The 14620-nt window shown below is 54.5% G+C and overlaps 7 protein-coding genes across 7 annotated transcripts; 2 read left to right on the top strand and 5 right to left on the bottom strand.

The window, feature by feature from the left end:
- Nucleotides 1-291: 291 nt before the first annotated feature.
- Nucleotides 292-1004, top strand: M406DRAFT_320593 (mitochondrial import inner membrane translocase, subunit Tim17/22; the record flags this gene model as incomplete). The annotated part of the gene is made up of 3 exons (XM_040919407.1): nt 292-321; nt 439-552; nt 645-1004. The coding sequence occupies 3 exons, from the start codon at nt 292-294 to the stop codon at nt 1002-1004; spliced, it is 504 nt and encodes a 167-aa protein (XP_040781934.1).
- A 438-nt stretch (nt 1005-1442) lies between these two features.
- On the bottom strand, nt 1443-2402 carry M406DRAFT_67320 (uncharacterized protein; the record flags this gene model as incomplete). Its single annotated transcript, XM_040925060.1, has 1 exon — nt 1443-2402. The coding sequence occupies one exon, from the start codon at nt 2400-2402 to the stop codon at nt 1443-1445; it is 960 nt and encodes a 319-aa protein (XP_040781933.1).
- Nucleotides 2403-4092: 1690 nt separating this feature from the next.
- On the bottom strand, nt 4093-5808 carry M406DRAFT_228131 (uncharacterized protein; the record flags this gene model as incomplete). Its single annotated transcript, XM_040915785.1, has 1 exon — nt 4093-5808. A coding segment is annotated over one exon (1716 nt), but the record flags the coding sequence as incomplete, so codon positions are not given.
- Nucleotides 5809-6330: 522 nt separating this feature from the next.
- On the bottom strand, nt 6331-7331 carry M406DRAFT_101064 (uncharacterized protein). The gene is made up of 3 exons (XM_040914940.1): nt 7145-7331; nt 6870-7058; nt 6331-6776 (listed from the first exon to the last, which is right to left on the bottom strand). Exons 1-3 carry the CDS (start codon nt 7295-7297, stop codon nt 6486-6488), a joined length of 633 nt encoding a protein of 210 aa, XP_040781931.1. The 5' UTR covers nt 7298-7331; the 3' UTR covers nt 6331-6485.
- Nucleotides 7332-7760: 429 nt separating this feature from the next.
- M406DRAFT_285804 (uncharacterized protein) lies at nt 7761-10018 on the top strand (the record flags this gene model as incomplete). The annotated part of the gene is made up of 4 exons (XM_040918642.1): nt 7761-8018; nt 8074-8085; nt 8152-9719; nt 9835-10018. The coding sequence occupies exons 1-4, from the start codon at nt 7944-7946 to the stop codon at nt 10016-10018; spliced, it is 1839 nt and encodes a 612-aa protein (XP_040781930.1). The 5' UTR covers nt 7761-7943.
- A 485-nt stretch (nt 10019-10503) lies between these two features.
- M406DRAFT_326378 (uncharacterized protein) lies at nt 10504-11142 on the bottom strand (the record flags this gene model as incomplete). Its single annotated transcript, XM_040920080.1, has 2 exons — nt 10504-10827; nt 10858-11142. The coding sequence occupies 2 exons, from the start codon at nt 11140-11142 to the stop codon at nt 10504-10506; spliced, it is 609 nt and encodes a 202-aa protein (XP_040781929.1).
- A 1712-nt stretch (nt 11143-12854) lies between these two features.
- M406DRAFT_336513 (Rho GTPase activation protein) lies at nt 12855-14353 on the bottom strand (the record flags this gene model as incomplete). The annotated part of the gene is made up of 4 exons (XM_040921161.1): nt 12855-12874; nt 13058-13783; nt 13843-13987; nt 14285-14353. The coding sequence occupies 4 exons, from the start codon at nt 14351-14353 to the stop codon at nt 12855-12857; spliced, it is 960 nt and encodes a 319-aa protein (XP_040781928.1).
- Nucleotides 14354-14620: the final 267 nt, after the last annotated feature.

Here is a 14620-nt window from a genome sequence, read left to right as displayed (position 1 = left end):
TGGTGTCTGACATCTGCCCAGCTAACCGCCTTGGGGGCCCGAGACCGGCCCACTGCAAAAGTTGGCGGGATCTTATCTTATCAAAAATCTTCCTAGCAGCCAAACCAGCGCTTCCGTGTAATAAATCGAAAGTCTCTGGCCATTTACTTCGTCGTTGCTCTTTCTTACCATCGCCCGCAGCCCTTTCCACGCTCACCCTTCTTCGAGCCACGACCTCTGTCCGAAAAGATCATGAGTTTCCCAGGCGCAGGAAGCCCTTCCCCGCTGCCGGGCATGTCGGGTGCAGGCGCCATGGACCCAAACGATCCCAATGTTAAGATGGTCAGTCAGATCAGCGCAACTTGCCCGGCACCACGGCCACAGGCCCTCTGTCCTTGGTCCTTTGTCTGTATGACAAGGGAGAACCACAAAAATGAAATGCTAACAAGACGTAATTAGATGTCAGACATGCGTAAGATGCAAGGCCTGATGGAGTCGTGCTACGCGAAGACTGTCATGTCTGGAGTTATGGGCTTCGGGCTGGGCGGTTTGTTTGGTGCTTTTATGGCTTCTGTATGTTTTCCTTCCCTTTCCAACCACTCTAATTTGCTCTCTCTATAACGCGACCGTGGGCTGATCTTCCTCTCTCTTCCTCTCCCTCTCAGATGGCCTACGACACCCCCATGCACACAGCGACCGTCCCCGGCGCCAACCAGACCCCCATCTCCTCTCTCCCGTGGAAACAGCAGCTCCGGATCGGGTTCAAGGACATGGGCGCCCGCTCCTTCAGCACGGCCAAGAACTTTGGCATGGTCGGCGCCCTGTTCTCGGGCATCGAGTGCGGCATCGAGGGGTACCGCGCCAAGAACGAGCTGAGCAACGGCGTCGCGGCCGGGTGCATGACGGGGGCCATCCTCGCGCGGCATGGCGGCCCGCAGGCGGCGGCTGTTGGGTGTGCGGGCTTTGCGGCTTTTAGCGCAGCTATCGATGCTTGGATGAGGATGCCCAAGGAGGAGGAGTCGTAGGAGAAGAGTCCTTTGTAAGAACAGGTGGGAATACACGCACAAACGAGGATAAGATGAGAAGGCTCTGTGCAGGGTTTGTACAGTTGTGTTTACATGCATGCCCACGGTTTCTGGCTCAAGGCGTTACGGGTGGTTGAGGGCGTTGGCGGTGGCAAGCTCGTGATAAGAGCATCGGCGTACAGGACATCCCCGCTAGACATCATTAGAGTTCTATTTTTCAATGGCAGTTCCATCTGTGTGGCACACATTCCACTCGGGTTTCTAGTGATTCCGCTAAAAACTCTCATATTTCGTATTGTATAGTAAAATATGTAGATAGGGAATGTTTGATCTAGTCAAGGCTGGAAGTGCCAGCTGGACAAAGACGCCTTGGGTCTGCCCCAAGAAAGTTGGGATATGGTGAATTGCTTGGAGAGAAATGACGAAGCAAGGCGAAAATTACGGAGGTGACGAGGGAACACGCAAGCCCTCGGTCACCAAGGCCCGGGTCAGGTGGTAATCTGATGTCCTGTATTTGAGAACAGGGCCGTCCAGGTTGGCTTTGGACGATACCATCGCAGCGATGAGACCGCCAGCGGTCAAGAGGACCAGGAGAATGCCGAGGATGCCCCAAATGCGCCGCCTCCACATCAGTGGATCCCACCACCTCTCTATCCTGTTGACAAAGACCGTCGATCCCGTCGACTGCCGTTTCTCCAGGTCCCATTCCTCCAGCTTCTCCCTCTTCTCGTCTCCTATTATTCGCGTCCATTTTCGGTGTTGTTGTTGCTGCTGCTGCTGCTGCTTCTTCATGTGTACCTTCTTATCGGGTACCCAGCCCGGCCAATTGCCGCCTCCATGCACAAGATCGCGTCGCCTCTTTGCGCGCTCAGCCTGCCTCTGCCGGTACCTCTCTTTTATCGTCGGCGTTCGTGGTGGGGTGTCTTCGGCATCCATGTACCCCTTCAGCTCGCGGACTCTGACGTGAGGTATCGGCTTGAGGGCGATGTTGGAAGATGCTGATGAGGATTTGAGGATCGAAATCCGAGGTGTCTTTGGCCGGGACGGTTTGGCAGCATTGGTCTTTTGCTTCCGAAAGTCGACTGGGTAGGCAGTTGGCTTGGGGCCCTTCCAGTACTCGAAGGGCTTGTAGCCCAGGGATTTGATCGTCTCTGCATCGTAGATGGTGAGCAGAGTTTTGGCGGAGGACGTTGCGGAGAGGTCTGTGTCCGCCCGCTGGAGCAGTAGAGGCTTCTTGTCTTCTGCCGGCGCAGGAAGTGGTTCATCCTGGCTATAAACCGATGAGGTCCATGAATATCGGTCTTGGCTGTAGATGGAGGATGTACTGGGTGCTGGGCCTTCTGGAGCCCGGATCAAGCTGAGCCCAGCCAGGCTGACCCTGAAAGAGGGTGTAGGCATATCTCCCTTGGGAATAGCAACCTCTTGTTGAAGAACGAGCCCTGTCGCCTATGTCTCGACCCCAAGCTGGAGTGAACGACACTGCGGGTTCACCAGGTAAGTTGCCTATAGATATCTTCTAGACCAGTCCCTGCCCATTATAGGGAAAGGAACATGTAACAGATCTCCTCCAGACTTTGATTTGTCTCTCAAAGGAGCGCCCAAATGCTGGCCAGAGGAAACAGATATGGAGAGACCATGAGAATTGCTGCTGGTGTTGACACCATAAAAAATAATATTGAATAAATTACAGAGGAGGACTACACCATCTGCGACAAGAGCCAGGGCAGAAAAATCCACAAGAAGGGGGAGGGGGAGGATACACAGGTTAGATATCCAGTCGATCAAGCGAGCGCCGCCAGTGATCCCAACATTATGTTTTCCTTATGCGTCGTCGTCTTTGCCCGAGCCGCTGTGTTTGACTACACAATCCTGTTTTCGCCCCTCGGGTCCACAAAGTTCAAGCAATGAACGGGTAGATGACAACGCACTTGCGTGCCACACACATTCTGAATCTCGACATGTCTGGGAAGAAAACAAGAAAGAAAGTGTATGGCGAGGAAAGCGCCTTTGAGGGTGCGGAAGACCCAAGCCGGAGGAGTCTTTCCCCAACCCAAGACGTTGATGTCGGAGATGAGGCCGTGTTGTCTATGCATGTCATCCGTCCTATCACAATATCGAGCCAAGACAATATGCAACCGGGGCTCATCAATGATCGGAGGATTCGTGGACGGTTCTGATGGGACGAGGCGACGACATGGGTCGCGCACGGAGTCGTCTATTGGCAAGGGGCCAGTGCTTTGCCTGTTGCTGCCTTCTCGGCACTGTCTCAGGGCCTGGGATGAAAGATGGACGACTTTTGTGGTTGACAGCTGCCCGGGGGAAAAGTTGACGCAGATCATGTTCGTGAGGGGGGAGTACTTCAACCAGCGATTTGCTTTTCTGATGCTGGCTGTTGTCCCCACCCCTTGGAAGGCCCCGCCTTCTTCAACACAGTTTGTACCAGAAGGAGTTTCAGCAGCGAGGACCAGTGAAGAAGGATACTTCAACTTCCGTCCCATGTTTCCCGACATGGTACCAAGAGCTGTGCGAAGCCAAGGGCGAATCAGCTTTCCGTCTCAGGCATGTGCAGCTCCATTCTGTTGCGACAGCGAAAGCGGATAATTGATTTTCTCGCGGCTCGAAGGCCGTTCAATAAATCTGGTCCACGTGGATTTGTTTCTCTGTTCGTTCCCCGAACCTTAACGTTCTATTCCCTTTCAATATGTCGAGTCGACAGAAGAGAGAGAGAGAGAGAGAGAGAGCAAGCTTATTCGCCGCTTTCTCCCAAGGTTGGTTTCAGGATCCGGAGCAGTTCGAACCCTGCATAAAAATAGCGAGCATGAAAGTTGTCGAGCATTGATCTGCAACCACATGCTTTGGGGGTCTAGAAGCTTAATTATTTTGATGGAAGCAATACCGCCAGAGTAGACCGCCAACGAAGGTGTGATGATTTTATTTTCCCAGCACATCTACAGCTGGGATGTGATGAGATGAGGCACAAGTCTCCGAGCTCGCTACTCCTTCCGTGAAGCACCCATGAGATGATGCTCGAGATGTCAAATTGTGATGCCATTGGGAATGCTGCCACCAGCAGATGCTATTATTCACTCTAGTCGTCATCTTCCACGCGGGGCCTCTTCGACTTGCGGTCTTCGGCCTCTTGAAGACCGTATCCTCTCTTGCTCGAGGACTGCTCCACCTCTGACAGAAACTTCTCGACATTGAACGGGTCCGCTGTTTCCTTCTCGAATTGCACTGGGCCCTCCCGGGCCTCTGCATCCTCAGCACCCCTGAACTTGCCGCGCCCCAGCACCTCCCCGAACCTGGCTGACTTCTGAATCTTCTCCATCTCCTTGTCGCCTGCTGCCTCATCGTCATCGTCCATATTTGCACGTGGTCGGTAGATGCTACTGATGGCATCCTGCGCCGCAAACAGCGGCTTGTCGTACGGGTTGTCCTCGTTGAAGCCGCTGTCAAACCCACTGGTCTGGTTGAAGAGCCGAGAGTCGTACATGCCCTCTTTGCTCTGCGTAGGCTTCGCCAGGCCGAGGGCGATCTTCTCTGATATGTCCCGGTTCTGCTCGCGGGCCATGACCTGTATACGTCGCTCCGCGCCCATGCGTGACTGCCGAAGCTTGCGCTCTTCCTCACGACGCCTCTCCTTGCGTGCCTCCTCTCGTTCACGGACGGCAGAGTCATCGCTGTCATATGCCGACCCAGCGTCGGAGCGGCTGTCGTAACTACCAGACCGGGACCTGCGTCTGCTGCTGCTGCCGGCCTTCTCTTCCCGTGCCTGTTGTGCAAGCATCCGGAGGTTCTCCTCCTTCTGCTGCTTCTCCTTCTCCGCCAGGCGCTGCTGCATGAGTGCCCGCTGCTTGACCTCTTCTCTTGCATGTCTGTCCGCCATGAACAGGGCCTCTGAGAACTGCGCAAATTTGTCGTTGATCTGTACATCCTGAAGCCCACGCCCGTCGGCAGCCAATCTCTTGTCCAGCGGTACCGTGAATCCCTTTGGGTTTTTCCAATTCGACACAGGCGGCGGGATTCTCCAGTCCTCCTGGTCCTGGGCCGTCAGCTTTCTCGGCGGCGACCTCAGCACGGGCGGCGGAGGTGATGGCGGTCCACGCGGGATCTTCTTGATTCGGAACTTGGGAGGCTCCATCGGATCACGCTGCCTCTCGACGATCTTCATGATGCGGTCCTGCTTCTTGGAACTGTCGCCCATCTGGTTGGCCGGCGTATACCGCACAAATGTCGGGTCTCTTTTCCCGCCAACATTGATATTCTTTGGCTTCTGCGATGCCACCGCGCCGCTGACCAGCTTCTCCAGCGCGGCCTTGGTCCGCTCCGTCGTGGCGGCGACCTCCTCCTCGCTGGGCCGCTCGAGGTTGAGCTCGCCCGCATCGGCGCGCTGCCGCAGAGGGATCAGGTCCTTGAAGCTCGTCTGGACGATGCGGCCCTCGGCATGGCCTTGCTTCGCGATGGCGTCGTAGTTCACCTTGCCGTCAGCATCGACAGTCAGGGCCAGCGCGTTCGACTTGGACGCCGAACCGCCCTTGCGGCCCATGTCCAGGGGGTACTGTGCGATGTGGATCTCGGGGAAGGCGCCGCCATCGCCAAAGTCCTCTGGATTACGCGGTCGCCATCCTACCCGCTGCCCATAGAGAGGGGGCCCGCCGGCGCGCTTGAGAACGACGGCGGTCTCGTCGAAGTGGCCGGGGCCGACGATGCGTGGGCCGCTGCGCTGGGTGGCGCGCGTGGGGAGTTCCTCGTCTTCGCCCGTGTAGGTTGGTTTCGGGAGGGATTGCGAGAGGGCGGATGCCAGGGAAGCCATACTGGGCGCGTTGGGAGGGGGTATGGCGCTGGATGTTGGGGTTGATGTGGTGAAGAAGAAGGAGAGGCGGAGGTGATTAATTATTTCCAGAAGTTGCTAGGTCGGACGGGGGCGGGCTTCTACAGTGTATGTTTGGCCTGGGTGCAGTTTTGCCTGTCGCACGGGCCACTAGCGCCCACACCTCTGCACCAGGCCCAGTAGAGAAACGCCCCATGTTCACCTAAGCCCAAAATGCCAGGCGTCGTGCGCGGCGAACCTGCATGCAATTGAACAACGAAGGAGGCGTATAATTGGTATCCAGCGTGAACAAGAGCATTCAGATTCAAACATCACTGTATTTCAAGTTACAGGTGGCATGAATGTTGTCCACGAATTATCTTCAGAGTATACTCATCAGTCAGAAGGGATCATCAGCTCAAGTACTATATGGCTGGTCTTATGAAGGGACTTCTCATAGAAACATTCATACTCCTCATTCTATGATTGATCGTGATATTCTTTTCCCTGTCCTAGAAAACCGATTCGTGACATCCGCCGATGAGGCTATCAGAGTAAACGCCGTGCATGAAACTCCCATGACCAACTCGAGCACCTCGGGTATTGACAACCCCCTCCCCTTTTCTCTCTCTCTTTTCTTCCCCTCTCTTCTCTTACTATGCTCGTATGGTTTATACATAGCCCTTTCTCGCGCCCTGGAAGAAGAAGCGCACCACAAACACCTGGAGAGCGCCCATGCAGATAATGAGGCCGCACTGCACCAGGCTGAAGTTGACGATCCTCTTCTCTGTGCTCCTGACAGTGCTGAAGTTGCGGTTCTCGCGCGTGCGGAAGTACTTCTGGTTGCGGGACATGGTCGACAGCTGGCCAGAGATCTTTATAACGGACTCCTCGAGGGAGGTGGTCTGCTCAGGAGAAGTTCCCTTCTTTGATGGGAGGTCGACTCGGGCTTCGTTCTCGACCTGAATATCATGCGGTGGTGAGTAAAGGGGGGACAGAACAGCCCAAGTACCCGCCGCGAAGGGGGGGGGGGGGAGGGACGTGAGGTGACGTACGGCAATCTCAAAGTCGACGAACTTGTCGGTAACTGTACTCATCTCGTTGTTGAAGCAGAACGAGTAGTCGCCGATCTCGTTGCCCGTGAAGACAAAGTCTCCCTGGCGTTCTTTTGTGCCTTCTGTGACAATTTTGCCCGACGGGGCGGTAACCTCGAAGTCAACATCGAAAGAGCCACCGGATTGTACCTATTAAGTCTGGTCAGCTCTTCCTGAACGCATCATCGGTAGGCACTGGGAAAGGGTTGCAAAGGGAGGGGACAGCAGCAACGTACAGCAAAGTAGAATGCGATCTTCTGGGCCTTTTCCTGGTTGTTGGCATAGAAACATGCCTTCTCGTTCGCGACCAGCTTGTAGGTCAATGCCGTCGCCGACACCTGAGAGGCAAAGAGGGCGAGCAGCCCGCACGCGAGGGTTGTCAGCTGCATGATGGGCGCTGATGTGTGGTGTTGCTGTGCTCGGGGACAGGTTGGTAAATGTTCAAGCGGTTCCGAGCGATAACAGCTGTCGCGACACAGGCCAGGCCACGGTGGAAGCTTTTGAGGCACTCTCTTCCCGCCCCCGGGCTTCAGGGGTCTCAGAGAGCTGGGGGCGCTAAGCCTGGATGGATTGTTAGTGCGTGACCAACCCCTGTAGCCTGTCAACTGCATGCGGTGGCAGTGGGTGGCTCCAGTAGCTCCCAGTGCTCCCCAACGCGTGAACCCGCAGGCGGACCAATGACGTACCTAGCTCTGCAGTGTGGCCAAACGCCGTGCCACAGTAGTGTGCCCTGTCAGTAATGTTTCATAAAACAACAAAGAACAGCCTGCTGCACCTGCTGCTTGTTGTCTCTTTTCCTACTCTTCTCCTGTTCCTAGTCCTAATTTACGCTCTCAATACTCTTTGTGTTCGTGAGGCTTGGTCAGCTTGTCCAGGAGAGCTTACTTCACCAATTCTTCATATTTGATATCACATCTCTCGTCTTCAGGGTGTCTCTCTTGATACCTGACTAGCAATTATTGACATCGACCTTTGTTTCCGCCGAGGATTCCGTAATGAACAGTCGGTGAGATTGACTTGCACTTTCTCACAACAATGGCAGTTCAAACGAAATTAGCAACAGTATCATCTGTTGTCCTCAGGCTGGGGTCGTACTTCTTTCTTAGATGGGTAAGTTCTTCGTTACCAGGTTCTGTGTTTCCAGGTCAACTAACATATAAAACAGGGTCTATTGCCAGTAAGTTGAACGCAAGAAGCACGCATGCTCCCTGTGTATAATTCTGAGAAAAAAAATTGTGTATAGCCTATGGCACCGGTCGTGTTCACTTTATTCGCCATTTACATACCGACTTTCATCTCCACGTACTTCAACAGTCTGCAGAACGATGAAGTTCACGAGGAGGCCGAGATTCTCATCAAGGACACTGTCCTCAATGGCGAAGGCAACGGAGGTGACGATGTTGTCATCGAAGAGCTCGAGGTCAAGGAGACAATCGTCGTTGGAGAGCCTCCCGTCAGCCCATTGTACTCCCTCCTCACCGGCATGCCGAACCCGCGCAGTCTCGCCATCTCGCTCGGCACCCTGCTCATCAACGTAGCGTGCGTGCTCATGGTGGCTGATCGTGTCTACTCCGAGCATTGGATCACCGGTGACGACTTGTCTTTCATCAGGCTTGGGTACGTCTCGGGAACTGAGGCTAAGTTGCTCGTCCGGGAGCCAGACCAGTCGAAAATGCCCGTCACCATCGAGGCACGGCTCAAGGACCCTCAGCCTCCTTTCGACACCTCAATCTGGCAGACAGTCGGCGGGGTCAGGTGGACGAGCAACGAGACCGACTACACAGCTGTCGTTACCGTGCCTGCAGTGCACAGGGAACCACGCACCTACGTTTGGAAGAGCTCCAACGGCCACTCGGGCGAGTTCACCTCCGCGCCGCGGGCCGGTCAGTACCCAAAGGACTATGATGGAAAGTTCACCTTCCTCTCCACCTCTTGCATAGTGAATCGCCTACCTTATAGCCCCTTGGACCACCCGCTCTCGATCCCCGGCATGCGACACCTCGCAAAACTCCTACCCGGTCTCGGCGCCCAATTCATGCTCTTCCTCGGCGACTTCATCTACGTCGATGTGCCCAAATGGTGGGGAACAGATGTGACCGATTACCGTCAGAAGTACAGGGCCGTCTATGCATCACCCGAGTGGCCTCAAGTGGGGCAGAATTTTAGTTGGATCCACGTCCTTGACGACCACGAGATCAAGAACGATTGGGACAAGAATCAGACGGGTGTATATGAGGCTGCAGTCGACCCCTGGCACCATTATCACACGTCGGCTAACCCGCCCGCCGTCAAGAGGGCGGGCTTAGCTGGGACGAAGAGCCGAGGTGTGACCTGGTTTGAATTCGCACAGGGCCCGGCCAGCTTCTTCATGCTGGACACGCGGTCCTACCGGTCCAACAACAAGATCCCATATGCAGCCGAGGAGAAGACGATGCTCGGTGCAGATCAGCTTGACGACCTCATCGCCTACCTGCAGAAGCCCGAGCCCAAGGGCGTACAGTGGAAGATTATCGCCTCGTCAGTCCCGTTCACAAAGAACTGGCCTGTCAACAGACAGGACACCTGGGGCGGTTTCCTGGTGGAGCGGAAGAAGGTCCTCGAGGCTATGTGGGACACTGCTGCTAGAGGCGTCGGCGTCGTCGTGCTTTCCGGAGATAGGCACGAGTTTGCTGCGACAAAGTTCCCCCCGCCTCTGGACTCGAGATGGAACGACAAGGCAACTGTGTACGAGTTCTCTGCGAGCCCGCTGAGCCAGTTCTATTCACCTGTGGGCACTTATAAGCAGACCGACGATGAAGATGTGGAGCTCAAGTACGTTTTCCTAGTCCCTTCCCCCCCCCCCCCCCCACCGCTGTGTACCACAGCAGCGATGTTGGCGTGCAACACAATCACTCCTGGGAATAAACCTGCTAACAAAACCAAACAGGTATATCCACAATGGCAACTCCAAGTTCGGCGCCATCACCATCGAGAGGGTCCCCGGCACCGACAAGAGCTCCCTCTCTTACCAACTCTTCGTCGACGGTGTCGAGGCATGGAACACCACCATCCTGTCACCCGAAGCTAAGACCTCGGGTGGGCTCTGGGACCGCCTAGCTGGATCCCTTTGAGATGTGTGTGTATCTATGGCCCACACGTGTACGATTAATTACCAGGGGGAGCTGCATCGGTAGTAATGATCCGAGATGAGCCACTGGTAGGGGACCCCCGGGGGGGGAGGGCTGCGGTCGTGGAGGATGCGGCCTGGCGTGTATCGTGGGCACGAAGAACGGACAGCTGGAAGCTAGACGCAGCACATCAAGTGATGGCTTCTGTACGAGATTTTGGTCGTTAAGTTGCGTACTATTTCGAGCGTGGTCAGGCTTTGTCTGGCGTTGGGGAAGGGGAAACAAACATGACCCGGTTCTATGGTATGGAACGATATGCTTCTTGATCGAGCAAGCAATGAAAGCGAAATGCCTTGTTTGATGCTACTATTGTGCACTGTCTGTCCAATCCGGCTCTAGGCTAAGAATAGCTAATAATAAGAAGAGTGGTAACTTCTAATGACCGCCTAAGGCCCCTATCATGCCAAGGTTCTGGTCAACCCAGTCCTTCACAAATACTCATCCATCAACCCAGGGGAGGGGAAGCTGACATCCTCGTCCTCCGCGCTCCAGAGCCCACTGCCAGTCGCGCCATCATCCTCGCCAGCGCTACTAGTATTTCTCACCACCGTGCTCGAAGAACACTCCGAGAACTCATCATCAGCGCAGTTCGCACCATCAACACCAGCAAAGGTGTTCGACTTTGCCCTCCTGATGCCCTGGTTCATCCTCGCACCGACTGACCGGGCCTGGGCCTGGGAAACATCAATATGGTCCGAGCCGCTGTCAAAAGAGTAGCCATCTCCTGCCTCGATCTGTTCATCGCGACGGTGCTCATAGCCACATAAGTCTTGATTACGCACATTTTCAGTGTGCATGGCCCGGCACTCGAAATCGTCAATTTTCCTCTCGGCCCTCTCGGCCCTCCGACTCCACGTGGCAGTTTCTTTTCTCGCACGATTGAGGCCATCACGCAAGATGGCCTCATTCACAGCTTTCATGTTCCTGATCTCTTCAAGTTCGAGGCGGAGCTGTGCACAATCCTCGTTCCTTGCCGAGAGCTCTGACCTAAGACTGCGGATCTGATCGCGCAGTGACGAGGCACTATGAGCACGGCTGGGACTGTGAATGAGGGAGCTGGAATACATGCTGAGGCTCACCGAGTCATCATAACACGGAGATGAGCTACGTTGCGACAGACGTGGCAGAGTTTCGCATCCGCCACTGCTTCTTGTCTGAGGGATGGAGCTGGAATAACAGCCGGCACGTCGTACTTCTTGTTGGGCTGTGAGCTTGAGAGAGCCAGGCTTTCTGATCGAACCATCAAGTTGCGCCAGGCAAGGTGAACCAGTATCAGAGATCTTCTTCCTGATTGGCAGACGGGATGGGCTACGTAGTCTTGATGGAGTGCCAGATGGGGCAACCGATATTCGTGTCTCTTCTCGACTTTTAGGCGTCAGCCTGTATTGTTTGTCGGCGTTACTGGTGCTGCCACTATTGCTCGGATATTGTCGGCGCGGAATCATAGACTTTTTACCCCAGCTCCCTGATGTTGTGTCCAGAGTAATGCTGATCCTGGTACCACTCATCAAGGAAGCTGGTGTCGACACGGAAGTGGCTGGGTTGAGTGAGTCACAGGCTGCCGGGTTGCTCGTGTAAGGGGAGACGACTCTAGCAGTCTCACGTCGTTTCTTTTGAATGGGGCCAATCGGCGTTGGCACGAAGGGTGAGGCTTTGGCCACACTGTCAAACATCGCTGCCAATCCCCTAACCTTGCTGGCACCCCGCTTGATATCAAGCAGGTCATTATTGCTTGCTCTAGGAGATATTGTATGCAAATCGGCACCTGACGAATTTCTAGACTGTCCACTCTTATTGGTGTGGGCGTTGGGTTGACAAGATCGCTTCTTGAGCATGGGCAAAGATGATGCTTGAGTTGCGATAGTATCTCGTCTCGAAAAATCGCCTCTGGTGTCCAGGTGTGATCGACGGCACGGACTTCCTGGCAAGACAAATTCCGCGGTTCCATCGATTTGGTCCGCAGCGACCTGATTTGGCATCATACGATAATGAATTTCCTCCTCGGCCCCTTTTATTTCTTCCACGACACCAGAGCTTGCCGATCCTCGCGATGATGCCCGCCACATAGATGATTGAACGCTCGATCGGGAAACTCGTGGATCGACCTGAGGAATTCTTGGTTGAGAGCGCATGGTAGATGGTGCTTTTAATATCTTCAACCCATTTCCAGCTTGGTATGTGATTATTGGATCCCGATGACATAATGGCTGTAGTCGCTCCGGGAAAGCATTAACTTGGCTAACGACCTTGGGTGATGGCCTCTTCCTACCCGTCGAGGGTGTCGCGGACGTGCATCGCAGTGACCACTCGTCCCTTCTAGACTCGAACTTTGGCATCTTGAAAGGTTCCATATTTTGCACTCGAGGCTCTGAATCAACTAGATCCTTCATTAGGGTTCGCGGTCCAGTGAGTTTGGAAGGTGATCGTACAGATGGGCTCAGGTCGGCATGGCAAGGGGAAAGATTCTCATTAGCCGCTGCATTTTGACTGGCAGGTACGTCAGAAGTCTTTGTATTGGAGCATGACTTGAGAGCACTCTTCAACGGCGTTGGCAGCCTTTTGGTGTCGTCTCCATGGTTCTCGCCAACAGACTCTTGCCGCGGAGGTGTCAAAGCTCCCGATGCACTGGGTATTTGTTGCAAGCCGGAGACAACTCGTGCAGAGTCAGACCGTGTCTTCTTCACCGAGAGAGCGTCGTTGGTGCTATCCATCTGCCTGAAGGACACGGCTCCTGAGAAACGGTATCAGTATCCATAGCTGAGTTTGCGAATCAAGCTCGCTACTTACGAGAGCATGAGGCTGCAGAACTGGTCCGAGGGTCCTCGACTCCGGATCGACCATTGTATTTTTTTCTGGAGGACGTTTCCTCGACATCGGCCTCGGAAGACCTCCCGAAAATGCCGGGGCGCATCGGCTCGTCCTCAGAAACCGAGACTCGACTACGGTGTCTCAGGAGTTCTTTACTCATACTCCCGTCAACACTTCTCATCTGTCTGACAACGTCTCTCCAATTTGTGATCAGCATTTCCGTTATGTCATTCGCGACGTGGATTTTGTCGACCTCCAAGAAGGGCTGCTGAGTGTCCTCAGTCTGCTCTTTTGACTTCCTTTTCTCCTTCTTGGATTTCATTGAAGGCGACTCTGCCACGAGAAAAAGTCCAGCGCTAGGATCTGCAAGCTTGACAGCGTGCGACCCCAGCATGTCACCCACCAGCAGAGGGCCAAAAACAATGCCGAGAGCGTTGTAGCCCATCAGGTCAGAAGTAGGCAGTGGATGGCCGTGGTCGTCCTCGCGGGGAGCAATCTCGGCGGCTCGACCCAACAGGCAGAGGAGGCCAAAGACGGCGCATATTAGCTCTCTTCTGAATTGTGACCTCAAGCTTCCAACAGCAAGGGCAATTAGGCGTGCACGGATCTTGCTCTGTTTGGTCCTGCTAAACTCTGGGTCACAGTAGAGCTGGCTGTTTATCGCGACCAAGGCATCGAAAAGAGACAGTGACCCGAGGATGCCACCAGGGAGGCCCGCGAGGAATTTCTTGAAGCAGGATGCAACGTCATGCACCCCAACATTGATATGAGTAGGCAGATTCGGACTTCGGACTGTGTTTGCGATGTTACCGCCGGTCTGTTCCGCGCAGTAGAACTCGTACAGCTCGTTGACGACTCGGACGGACCCCGGAATACGGAAAACGCCACGAGTCTCCGGTGCTTTGGGAAGTCAATAGGACAATTCCAGTGTAATATAAAGAAACTGAGATTTGACTGACCATGTTGTACAAGATACTGCGCTGTGGCACGAAAACAAGTAGGAAGAATTAAGGACCCAGGTGCGTACTCGGGCGGCAGGTAGAGAAAGCTTTTCCCACACAGCCTGACCAAGCCTTGGAGATCTTGGTCCTTGAGACTGTCCCTCTTGGGATGCGCGACGTGCGATGCTACATGGCCGAGACTTCGCTGGCGACGGACGCTGTTCTCTGTAGACTGGCTGGATGTTCGCCTGAAGGTACGTGACCACCACCCACGCTTTGGGAGGGCCCCTAGGGTCTGCTCTAAGAGTTAGAGGGATTCTTAATGTCTTCTTGCCTTTCTCCTTCGTGCCCGAGAACTCACGTCGATTTTCGCCGGACTCTCGGAAACCAGTGGACGAACGCCATACTATGATGTACATGTCAGTGTGATGAGTCTTAATACTGATACAGTGTAGCATACCTTCTGAGCAAGCCTGTTGTATTCAATAACAAAATTCTCACGGTCGCGTATCTCATCGGTATCGGACATGGCCCCCAGGTCGCCGCTGGTTGAGGTCCATGTAGTGCTGCTTCGGACGCCAGTAGAAGCCTTGTTGACGGGAAGGGGCAAACGTGCATGGGAAGAGGCAGATAGTCTGGGTTGGACATCAGGTGTAACAACCTCTCGGGATTCCCTCATCGTCCTGATCAGAAGGAAAGGGCTGCAACGACAATATTGATCATCAGCCGGATGAGTCGCAGTGCGCATCAACCTGGAGAGCCATCAAGTTTCTCGATGTTGCTGGAGTTATTCCTT

This window comes from Cryphonectria parasitica (assembly GCF_011745365.1).
Source record: "Cryphonectria parasitica EP155 unplaced genomic scaffold M406scaffold_1, whole genome shotgun sequence".
NCBI classification, from domain to species: Eukaryota; Fungi; Ascomycota; class Sordariomycetes; order Diaporthales; family Cryphonectriaceae; genus Cryphonectria; species Cryphonectria parasitica.
Note: the sequence above shows the minus strand (reverse complement) of the source record. Positions and strands in the feature narration are given on the sequence as shown.

Excerpts from the sequence above, each read along its gene's own strand:
- M406DRAFT_101064 (XM_040914940.1), bottom strand. The coding sequence starts at position 7,297 with ATGCAGCTGACAACCCTCGCGTGCGGGCTGCTCGCCCTCTTTGCCTCT. Across the intron at positions 7,059-7,144 it reads AGATCGCATTCTACTTTGCT|GTACAATCCGGTGGCTCTTT; the intron begins GTACGTTGCTGC and ends CAGACTTAATAG. Across the intron at positions 6,777-6,869 it reads TCGTCGACTTTGAGATTGCC|GTCGAGAACGAAGCCCGAGT; the intron begins GTACGTCACCTC and ends CATGATATTCAG.